This window comes from Haematobia irritans, chromosome 3 (genome assembly GCF_050003625.1).
Source record: "Haematobia irritans isolate KBUSLIRL chromosome 3, ASM5000362v1, whole genome shotgun sequence".
In the NCBI taxonomy this organism is placed as follows: Eukaryota; Metazoa; Arthropoda; class Insecta; order Diptera; family Muscidae; genus Haematobia; species Haematobia irritans.
The window spans coordinates 70,253,940-70,266,734 of NC_134399.1; the positions used below are offsets into that span (position 1 = coordinate 70,253,940).

A 12,795-nucleotide genomic window follows, 5' to 3' on the forward strand; every position below is an offset into this window, starting at 1 on the left:
TGTGCAACTTCATAGCAAAAAGGGAATTGTTAATATACACTATTTACACATTGAACTTGTCCCTGCAAATATTCTGAGTGGAAAACAGTTGACTTAATCTGTTTACGCGTATTGAAATTTTTATTTATATGGTTTTGGATATATATGCATACTATTGAAAATTTTATTGCCTCTATTGAGTGATCGGATTTTGTAATAATTATTTCAAATTTATATCAAAGCTATATCTGATAATTATTTGGTGAATAAATTTGCATGATTTTTTGGCTCGTTGAGAAAATTATACTACAATCAGAAATCGAAACACAAGTTCCAAATAAAAGCCGATATATTTCGAGAATTCTGATAAATTTGAGTAATTTTCTGTTCGGTCTCGATTAATTTAATCTTAGAGCAGATAATATTCCATACACTGAGTATTTCATAAGAATAAAATTAAACGGATTTTATTGAAATTTTGGCCCGTTGCTGTCAGTAAATTTTCGTTACTGGTTTACAAACTTTTGGTTCAAAGCAAAATTCAACCTTGAATTTTCTGCCATCATTTGTGGTAAACATGGGTTTAGTCGAAGAATTTTTATGTCTATGCGAAGACTTTGAAGCTCATGCTGAGCGAATGAAAGAAACCGACGCGAGTAGTTATAATGAATCGGCAATAGAGGCAGAGAAAAATGAATTGAATGAATTGTGGACAGAACTTAAGGAACTGTATAAAAAATGCAATTCTGACCCAGAGTGTTTGAAAACGAATAAGGCCACTATTAGAAAGAGGAAAGGTGAAGTCCATACGATTTATATGAAATGTATGACAATTGTTGGAAATTGGAAAACTAAATCTGTTGTCTCGTCAGTGAGTCCGAAGACATCTTCTGTTAGTGTCCCACCGTGCGACACAGAGGTATTTTACGGTGATTATGTTTCTTGGCCCAGCTTCCGCGATCTTTTCACGGCAATTTATATAAATAATAAGAAACTTAGCCCAGTAGAGAAATTGTACCACTTGTTTCAAAAAACGAGTGGAGAGGCTAGAGAGATTAATCGGGGAGTACAATTGACATCAGAAGGCTTCGATATAGCTTGGTCCAATTTAAAATCTCAGTATGAAAATAAAAGAATTTTAATAAACAATCAATTGAGAATTCTATTTAATTTGCCTCATTGCTCTCAGGAGTCATCTAGTTGTCTCAAAAAGTTACATAGAGATATTTCAAACTGTATATCTGTGCTTAAATTGTATAAAATTGATGTCGGGTCATGGGATCCAATTTTTGTGTTCCAATGCTCCTCAAAGTTACCCAAGCTCACGTTGTCGCTATGGGAACAGTCGATTGGGGAAAAAACAGAACTCCCAAAATGGGAAGATTTGAGTAAATTTTTAATAGAAAGATTTCAAACCATAGAAAGCGTATCTGATATGATGAATACGCAAGAATCTGGCCCACGACATAAGAAGATTGGCAATTTTGATAATTCGAGGCAATCAAAGGTTCACCACACGAAGGTTAATACGGTGAAGTGTGTGTTGTGTAAGGAAGGGCATGAATTGAAATTTTGTCCCAAATTTCTTAATATGAACCCGAAGCAAAGAATAACTGCAGTTAGAAGAGATAGAAGCTGCTTGAATTGTCTAGCCCGTGGTCATGGGGCAGCAAAATGTAATAGTAAGGCTACATGTACAAAATGTGGCGCTAAGCATCATACTATGTTGCATTTAGTAAGAGACGAGCAACAAAGTAATCCTGGTGTAGGTGATATGTCAGGTGATTTACAGACAACACAGAATATACAGTCCGCTCCAACGCCATCCACATCTCACAATGTGAGGGCATACCATATGTCCGTCTGTAATAAAACAATGTTAGCTACGGCTTGGATTAATATTTTGAAAGATGGTTTGGCTCACAAAGTCAGAGCTTTAATTGACCCGTGTTCTGATGACACATTTATTTCAAAGAAAATACAAAGATTATTGAATTTGCCAACTAAGCCCATCTCGGCCGAAGTAACAGGTTTGGGAGGTGGTGCTGTAACGCGATGTTCTCAAATAGCGTTTTTGACAATTGGCTCAATTCTTAATAACAATTTCACTGCGGAAATTGATGCACTAGTTGTGTGCGATGTTACAGGCGACGTGCCTACTTACTCATTTGATTATTCTTTGGTTGATCAACTTCCAAATTTGGAATATGCTGATCCAAATTTCTTCCATACTGGCCCGATAGATATCCTCATTGGAGGTAATTTATACCCGTTGATTTTGCGAGAAGGAGTAAAGCACGGGATTCTTGGCTCGCTGGTAGCTCAGCAAACAGTATTTGGCTGGATTGTTACTGGCCCAGCGAATGATAGAGATTCAGGACGTGTGGTTCGAGTCTCTCACTGTACTAGGGTGTCAATTGATGAGCAATTGACAAGGTTTTGGGAGGTAGAGGAAGTTGGTAGAGACACCACTATGTCTAAGGATGATTGGCTCTGTGAAAATATTTATAAAAATACGACAAAACGGATGGCCAATGGTAGATATATGGTAGATTTACCTTTTAAGACAGAAAATCCGTTATTTGCTTCAAAAAATTCTAATCGATATGTAGCACTTTGTCAGTTTTTGAGGAACGAAAAATCTTTGTCTCGAAAGCCTCATTTGAAAGAGATGTACGATGAAGTCATCAAAGAATATTTGTCACTAGGACATATGGAGAAAGTTGAAACTCCAAATATTGAAGCCTGCGATTATTTTTATTTGCCTCATCATGGCGTTTTTAAACCAGACAGTACCACGACCAAATTGCGTGTGGTATTTAACGCATCTTGCCCATCGGTAAATAGGAAAAGTCTTAATGACGCACTATATGTTGTCCCAGTGTTACAAAAAGACATCATTTCGTTGATATTAAATTGGCGCTTCTACAAATTCGTGTTTAACGCAGATATCACGAAGACGTATAGACAGATACTTGTCAATCCGAAACATGTCCCATACCAACGAATTTTATATCGTGACTCTCCTGACGAAGACATTCAAGATTACCAATTAAAAACGGTAACGTTTGGCGTCAATTGCGCCCCGTTTTTGGCTCTTCGAACGTTGCTTCAGTTGGCTGAAGACGAGAAAGAGAGGTTTCCGATAGGGTCAAAAATTTTAAAAGAGAACATGTATGTTGATGATTCTTTAGTGGGAGCTCATTCCGTTTCAGAGGCATTAGAAGCTCGAAACCAATTAATTGTGATTTTGGAATCTGCAGGCTTCCAACTAAGAAAATGGACCTCTAATAGAAGAGAAATTTTAGAAGATTTGCCTCGGGACCATTTACTCAATGAACAATTTTTGAGTTTTGATGACAAGAGTTCGGTTAAGACTCTTGGCATAAGGTGGGATGCTGTCTCAGACGAATTTTATTTCGTAACGGAAAAATTGGCCAATAAAGAGACATATACAAAAAGAGAGGTGCTCTCAGTCATAGCGAGACTTTTTGATCCATTAGGTTGGCTCTCACCGGTAGTGATAAATGCTAAAATACTAATGCAAATGATGTGGCTCGATGATATTGGATGGGATGATCCAATAAAACCATTAACATTGCTCAAATGGAAAGCGTTTGTTTCAAACTATAGAGAAATTGATCAGGTTAGAATAGATCGATGGTTGAATTATTCTCCAGAGTGTCGGATAGAGTATCACGGGTTTTGTGACTCATCTGAGCTTGCATATGCCGCCGTATTGTACGTTCGGGTGGAAGTAGGAGACATGACTCATTCTAAATTACTTGTGGCCAAGACAAAGGTGGCACCAATAAAGAAAATGTCTGTCCCAAGGCTCGAGCTTTGTGGTGCCCTGCTTTTGGCAAAGTTGGCAGATTTGGTACTGCCTCAACTGCATGTGCAACCATATACGTTGTTTCTTTGGTCCGATTCAATGATAGTGTTATCTTGGCTCAAGAAACCATCACATAGTTGGACTACATTTGTAGCCAACAGGGTTGCAATTATTCATGAGAAAGTTGGGAATATTTGGGGACATGTAGGTACATCGGAAAATCCTGCAGACCTAGCAACCCGGGGGCTGACCCCTTTTGAACTAAAGGGGAGTGATTTATGGTGGCATGGGCCATCTTGGTTACGCAAAGATAGAAGATTTTGGCCCTCAACACCAAACATTGCGGATACATCTTTAGAATCAAAACCTATGCAAGTTCTTGTTGCTAGGTCGGAGAAAATGGAAGACATTTTAGATAGGTTTTCTTGTCTCTCAAGGGCATTACGCGTGTTATCATACGTTTTACGATTTGTGGCGCATACTCATCGCTCTTTGAATCAAAATTGCGTTCATGGCTCTCTCGAATTATCGTCCGAAGAATTGACTCAAACGAAATTTAAACTTATTACTTTGTCGCAAAAGATGTATTTTCCTGCCGAATTCAATTGTCTCAGTCGTAAACAAAAACTGCCGTCGAACAGTCCTCTTCTCACTCTTACCCCGTTTTTAGATAAATACGATATTATTCGCGCTAATGGGCGCCTTGGATCTACATTGGCCCTTTCTTACGAAGAAAGGCACCCTTTTGTCCTCGCTTATAAAAGCAGATTGTCTCTACTTTATGTTGAGTTCATACACCGTCAAACTCTACACGGTGGCATCCAGTTAACTCTAGCGACTATAAGATTGGAGTGCTGGATAATTCGTGCGAAGAATCTAATTAAGGCCCGAATAAACGGGAGAAACTTTGTTGGCGCAGCCAGAGAGCTAGATTCAAACCTAAAAAAAGTTGTCTCTCAGCTGGGTGATGAAATTGTCTCACGATATGGTTTCCAGCAGGTAGAATGGCATTTTATACCGGCCGCAGCTCCTCATATGAGAGGGCTGTGGGAGGCCGGTGTCAAAAGCTGCAAAACACATCTGAAGAAGGTTTCCGGTCAAATCCGGCACACTTTCGAGGAGTTCGCAACTATACTTAGCTCAATCGAATGCTGCATGAATTCTAGACCTTTGTCTCCACTTTCTGATAACCAAGAGGATATCGCTGCACTTACGCCAGCACATTTTTTGGTTGGTTCTTCACTTCTTTCGCCCGCACAAAATGAGGAAATTCCTACAAAAACCTCGCTTCTAAATAGATGGCGTAAAATCAAAATTATCCAACAAGAATTTTGTCGCCGTTGGAAGTCAGAATACTTGACTGAGCTCAATAAACGATTTAAATGGAAATCGCCCAGAGAAAATTTGGCTCTAAATGACCTTGTTGTCTTACGGAATGAAAATGTTTGTCCCACCGATTGGCGACTTGGACGCATTGTTCAGCTGCACACGGGGAGAGATGGTCAAGTGAGGGTAGTCGATGTGCGAACACAAGCTGGCATCGTCACTCGCCCTGTACATAAGCTCGTGCTTCTTCCCCGAGAAAAATAACTAACTAAATATCGGTCAGCCCATTACCTTACATTTGTCTTTTTGTTTTGGACCAATCAAGATTGACGTCGAGTTGGACAAACATCACATTTAAAATTAAATTCAAACTTTATGTATACAATTTTCTCTTGAAATATTTATTATTTGAATTTCGATTAAATTCTTTAAACGTTGGCTCATTATAAATTGGATTTTCCGTAACCAATATGAATTGTTATTTAACGAATTTTTATACTCTTTTTTATATTCTCTTTTTTATATAAACTTATGTTATACCACTAAATTCTATTATTTCTATTATTTATTTTTGTTTTGCACAGTTGGTGCAAGGGGGGCGGTATGTTCACGTAAGCATTGGACCCACTGTATTGAGTGGTATTACGTGAACAGATCGCCTTCGCTCTCTGCCGTTTGCCCCTCTCACTCTAATTTCGTTAAGTTCTATTTCGTTAAGTTTTACATTGAAGTGTCAAAAGGGACATTCAATTAATCCAAGTTTTCCTTCTTACAGTTGTTCTTTTAATCCACCAAGAGGCAGACGGCAGTGAATAGTGAAAGATTAAATTAAAGTAGAGACAATAATAAAATATGTTAAATAGTGATTTACCGTTTGTATTTGGAACAATAAGAAAACACTATTTCAAATAAATAAGCTAAAGTGAAATTCAAACGAAGTGTGTGGTTATTTACCAGAGGCAAAATAAATACGCGTTGCCCCAGCATTGTGGCCCTTACTCACGGTTGAGGTAACATAAATAAATAAAGATTAGTGCCCCAACTAAACAATTGTAAATATTCTCGTATTTTAGGCTCACAAAAACGTGTATCGCATTAAGTTTTTATCGGTCCTTTTGGTAATGCCTCCATATAGACCGACTTCACTTCTTAAGGGTATAGAAGGCGCACTGATCATAAAAATTGCTTGAAACTCAATGTAAAATTTCCAGATTTTACTACTCGGGTGAAAATCTACAGATTTAAATCTGTTATTTTATAATTTTCTTGCACACTTACAAGAGATGTTAATGATTCCTCTAAAACTCAAACAAAAATGGTTCTTATAAATCCAGAATCTGATATAGTCCTCATAGGTGAAATTTTTAAATTTATCTTCGGGAAGTGTCCTCAAGTCCTCAAGCCCTCCTGAAATTTCAAAGGAAACCCTAATATTTGGTTCATGGTGGTGGGTATTTAAGATTCGGCCCGGCCGAACTTCCTACTGTATATACTTATTAAAATACCAATTTATTATTTTAGACTTGCCATTAAAATCGTTTGCTATATTCTAGCACCTCCTAACATTTGAATGTACTTCAGGAGTCCATTCTATTTGATTGTCCTGTGAATGTTCATAAACCTTTTCACTTCACTGAATTATAATCAGAGACATTTATTAATAAAACTTATTACCATATATAGTTACGAGTACGTATACATATGTATATATGCATATGTTTTGTATGGACATAAATAAATACGTTTACAAGATTTCCAATATGTTCTACATGATTACATTTTACTTACTTCACCATGGAATGGAAGGTATAATAAGATTGTCATTTCATTTGCTACATATTGCAATAATAATCGCACCGTCCGCTGATATTTTTTGATTCAAATTTTTAATTGAATTTTACACTCAAAAAAATAAAAATAAAAGTGAACCCTCTATTTCAGCCAATTTAACTTTATTTTAGTTCATGAAAATATTATGTTTGGAGAAGGTTTCCTTTACTCTAATTAAATTAACTAATTAGTTAAATTAACTAGAAAAATTTTAGAGAAATGAAGCATAAAAATTTACTAAATTCGTACTTCTCACAAAATAGTTCATTATTTTTTTGAGTTTGTATATTTCACTAAAAATGCGTTCATCGTGAACTTCGTATGGAACTAAAGACATTAATTATGTCAAAAAATTTCTTGAATTTGTCCAAAAATATTTACTTATTTTTATACAATTATCATGATGTCCGCGTTTTTAACACTGTTTAGTTAAAAAAAAATAATCAAAATTTTCTAAAATTAAACTAATTTTTTTCATGTGAACCCACCACTGTTTTTTTTCAGTGCAAGAAGATTCAATTAAAAATTTAATGACTATATTATACCCTTCACCACTTTATAGGCCGAAATTGTTTCAAATCCTGCAAATTTGTCGGGAGCTATATAAAAGATTATATTCCGATATAAATAAATTTAAATCTTAACAGATTTTGACAAAGTTTTTTACACTTATAAAAAATCTCTAGACATAAAATTTAAATTCGTTTAACGTCCTCACGGACGAAAAATACTGTTTTTCATATGTTTGGGCGTAAAAATTATATGTTTGGAACTCAAATTTTCTAACACAATATTTTTAAGTGCATGCGTACAATGTTCATAAACTAGCATTACATGTTTAGGACATGTTTGTTGATATGTTAGAACATATTATGTTTGGGACATAAAATTTTTGTAAATATAATATGCTTAGATGCATATATATATTAATTTGGAAATATCCTATAAACATATATGTGTTTAGAAAGAGAGACCTAGAGAGTATACTGGAAGTAAAATAATGGAAATAACCAATTGGCGCCTTAAAAATATATACATAAAGAAAATTTCATTAAAATTTTTAACTACCACTGTATGCCCTAAGGTGAAACATAATATGTTTGAACAATACAAACAATATTTTGTTTGGACCAATTCTGAAAATATATATGCTTGAAGCAAAATGTGTTTGGGGTATATGTTACAGAAGCGATTTTATTTTTGAGGGTGCTGGGACGAAAGAAAATGTTAGTAAAAAATTTGGTTTCAAATAATGTCTCCAATTTGGACAGATCGGGCGACATTTACACAAGTAAAAGCTTTATCTAAATCTTCATCGTTCTATACAAAGTCAGTCATTACAGTATTTAGGATATAAAATATGGGGAAAATATCAAAGAATTCTGTAAAATTGTGGGTATATGGAAGCTTTTGTTTAAATTAGAACCGATTTGTATCAAATTCGCCACGCTTATATTCTCTCTATTCTCTGTGTAAAATATCAAGTCAAATCGAGTAAAATCCTGTTGCAAATGGGTGTAACACATGAAATTTTCCACCATATTTCACAAATCTGGCGTACCTATACGATTTGAACCATATTTGGCACACACACTGACAAAAAGTATGCCCGGTACAAAAGATTTTGTCTTTACTTTGAAAATTTTGGTATTGATTCCGAGCCAAAGAAGCGGAGAATACAAGTAAGGAATTTGGGTTTTGTGTACTTGCTTCTAGGAAGCAATTTTTATACCCTCCACCATTAACTTTGTCATTCCGTTTGTAACACATCGAAATATTGCTCTAAGACCCAATAAAGTATATATATTCCGGGTCGTGGTAAAGTTCTGAGTCGATATGTGCATGTCCGTCCGTCCGTCTGTTGAAATCACGCTAACTTCCGAACGAAACAAGCTATCGACTTGAAACTTGGCACAAGTAGTTGTTATTGATGTAGGTCGGATGGTATTGCAAATGGGCCATATCGGTCCACTTTTACGTATAGCCCCCATATAAACGGACCCCCCAATTTGTCTTGCAGACCCTCTAAGAGCAGCAAATTTCATTCGCTCCGGCTGAAATTTGGTACATGGTGTTGGTATATGGTCTCTAACAAGTATTCAAAAATTGGTCCACATCGGTCAATAACTATATATAGCCCCCATATATACCGATCCTCCGATTTGATCTCCGGAGCCTCTAAGAGAAGCAAATTTCATACGATCCAGCTGAAATTTGGTACATGGTGTTAGTATGTATATGGTCTCTACACGGTTGAAAAAGACTGTTTTTCATATGTTTGGCTATAAACATTATATGTTTGGAACACAAATTTTTAAACACAATATTTTTGAGTGCAAGCATATAATGTTCATAAACTGGCATAACATGTTTGGGACATATATGTTAATATGTTAGAACATATTATGTTTGGGACATAAAATGTTTGTAAATTTAATATGCTTGGATGCAAACATATATTAATTTAGAAATAACCTATAAACATATATGTGTTTAGTAGCTTGGAGCGCTATTTAACAGGGAGCGATATTGAATTAAGTTGGTGCTTGTTTCTTGTTATTACAAAATTAACATTTTATTTTTCCTTGGGCAATTGATCAGCTACTTCTTTGATCCTTACAAACTGTGTGGTCCGCTGTTCGAATCCCCGTCCGGCAAAAGGTAAAATTGAAATAAAATTGAATAATTTCTTCTACAATGTTTGTATTACAGAAAAAGGTGCTAAGAACTAAAAAATCTCGTGGAAGTGAGAAAGATGTCGGGCAATATACAATTGGGCAGAAACAAAATTTTGAGCATTCAGGTCGAAAACCTATGTTGTTAGCACCTATATTACCTGTTTATTTTCATAATTCATTATGATTGTAAATATATAAATAAATAAATAAAATTTTGAGCACAATATTGTTTGGGAGATTTTTTTTTAAGCATATAATATTTTTGGGTGCAAAATGCTTCCAAACATATTATATGTTCACATAATAACATATTGTTTTTTGGAAGACAACATTATTGAATTTGGATGCAAAAATACAAAATGCTTGGAACTTAGACTACCCAAACATATATTGTTTAGACCAATATGCTTTCAAACATATTATATATTGGAAGAGATCAAACATATAAATGTTTGGGCAATACCCCAAAATGTATATGATTGAAGCAAAATATGTTTGGGAGTATATGTTACAGAAGCGATTTTTTGTGAGCGTGTAATGACCATGCAAAAATTGGTCCATATCTGTCAATAATTATATATAGCCCCCATATAAACCGATCAACAGATTTGACCTCCAGAGCCTCTTGGAAGAACAAAATTCATCTGATTCAGTTGAAATTTGGTACGTGGTGTTAATATATGGCCTCAAACACCAATGCAAAAATTGGTCGAAATTGGTCAATAATTATATGTAGCCCCCATATAAACCGATCCCCAGATTTGACCTCCGGAGCCGCTTGGAAGAGCAAAATTCATACGATTCGGTTGAAATTTGGTACGTGATGTTAGTATATTGTATCCAATAACTATGCAGGAATTGGTTCATATCAGTCCATAGTTATATACAGCCCCCATATAAACCGATCCTCAGATTTGACCCCCGGTGCCTTTCGGAGAAGCAAAATTCATTCGATCTGGTTGAAATTTTGGTACGTGGTGGTAGTATATGATATTTAACAACCATGCCAAAAGTGGTCCATATCAGTCCATAATCATATATAGCCCCCATATAAACCGATCCCGAGATTTGGTTTTGGAGCCACTTGGAGGAGCAAATTTCATCCGAGTCAGTTGAAATTTGGTACATTGTGCCATTAACAACCATGCCTAACTAAGTCCATATCGGTCTATAGTTATATATAGCCCTCAGATAAATCGATTCCCAATCACACAAAAATTGGTCCATATCAAGTTCATAATTGTATATAGCCCATATATAAGCGATCCCCATATTTCAATTGTGGCTCTCTACGTACCGTGGAAAAGTCCATATCGATTCGTAACTATTTGTAGACTTACCTATACATACCTTTTTTGTCTAATGTATACCACGTGTGGACTAACTCACAATTTAGAAAACGATGTTAAGAAGTTTTAAGATGCCACAACCCAATTAATTCGATTGTGGATGACAGTCTTTCGTAGAAGTTTCTACGCAATCCACCGTGGAGGGTACATAAGATTCGGCCTGGCCGAACTTACGGCCGTATATACTTTTTTTTAGTTCATTTAACGTACACAAAAAATTATTAGAGTAAAGGAAAATTTCTCCAAACTTAATAATTCCACGAACTATAATAAAGTTAAATTGGCTTTAGTGAAATGGAGGGTTCACTTTTTTTGAGTGAAGAAGCCCGGAATCAATACCGGAATCCATAAGGGAAGGTCAAAATCTTTTAGTATATATTTTCTCAATAGATTATAAAGATTTCAATCCATCGCGGAAGGTATACGAGATTCGTCTCAGCTAAACCTAGAATCGCTTATGCTTGTTTTATATGTGTGTATGACATAAACATTTATTGATATCCATGTTATTGTCTATAAACACCATTTACATATATACATATGTAAATTCATATTTATTAATGTTGATATATGGAAATGTCATTACCTTTACTACATTCTCATATAATCTCTCCAAACAAAGTTTGCCTTTGACTGGGTAGCTTAAGATTTTCGTTACCATGACAAGGGTTTCCATTGTGAAAAGCCGCAAAAAAAAAATGAAACCGATTTTTTCAATTGACTTGCACACATGTCGTTGTTGGAAAACCAAAATAAAAACAAAAAAAAAACATAATTTCATTCATTAAATGGAATTGTTCAGTAGTGGTGTTTTAAGCTTAACAATTGCTACTAAAGACAATGACATTAAATGATTGCCTTGCTCTGCTTTTCCGCACATACTCTTCATGTGTGGCTGATATAACTCCAAAGACAAAGTTTTGAATTTCTGTCTTAAAAAATTGTCTTTAATGAACTTTTTCTTACCGAATGATATAAACAATATAGTACAACATATTGTTAAAGTTTTGAGATGAGCAAAACAGTTTTAGTCCAATGGAAAATGTTCACAAGCAGCTTATTCAACACTTATGGCACATGCGATTCCATCAGTATGGCAAAGTTTTTTTTTTTTTGTTTTAATAATTTCATAAATTCTGAAAATGCTTACCAAGGATGTTTTGTGTATGCTTGTTAAAAAGAAAAAAATTTTTCCTGAAGAATCTGCTCTTTTCTTTTAAAGTTTTTACATAAAGTGTAAAAATCGTGATTTTCGTACAAACTCAGATATTTACAACTACAATTTTTTTATGTTTCTCAACTTTTCCAACTAGATAGTGTTAAATGACAAATGTCCATAATAAAATTTATGCGATTTTAATGACGAAATATTCATGTCCATTTACACTTCCATTTTTTGACTAAAAATAGAGTGATTATGTGCATTTATATCTTAAAAGTTTTTCCACATGTTGGTGATAAGAAATTTAAATTAAATCAGTATATTATATATCGGATCCACCAGCATGGAACGCATACACTACCCAGCAAAACAAAAGCGTCGCCACCAAAATAGTGAACATGTTCTTTGTGGATCCGGAAGTGGTGCGAAATTGGCGCAGAAGCGTTGAATTTAACATGGGGGTTTCATCGGACATAAGTCCACAATTTCAACAGCTGTTGCACTGAATTTGCATCACTTCTTAAAGTGTAATTCGAATTTTTGTCATATTTTATGATTTTTAATGCATTCTGACGCTTGCTTGAAAACTTTGAACTTAAATATTTTCAAAAATTCGCATTTTTTCTAGAATTTTTC

General features: G+C 35.0%; 1 protein-coding gene across 1 annotated transcript in view; it reads left to right on the forward strand.

The window, feature by feature from the left end:
- The first annotated feature begins 556 nt into the window (after window positions 1-556).
- The window catches only part of LOC142230974 (uncharacterized), a 35,821-nt gene continuing 23,582 nt past the window's right edge, over window positions 557-12,795 (forward strand). Inside the window, exon 1 of the mRNA XM_075301593.1 lies at window positions 557-5,320. Coding sequence (XP_075157708.1) covers window positions 557-5,320 — 4,764 coding nt within the window. The remainder of the gene's footprint in view (window positions 5,321-12,795) is intronic.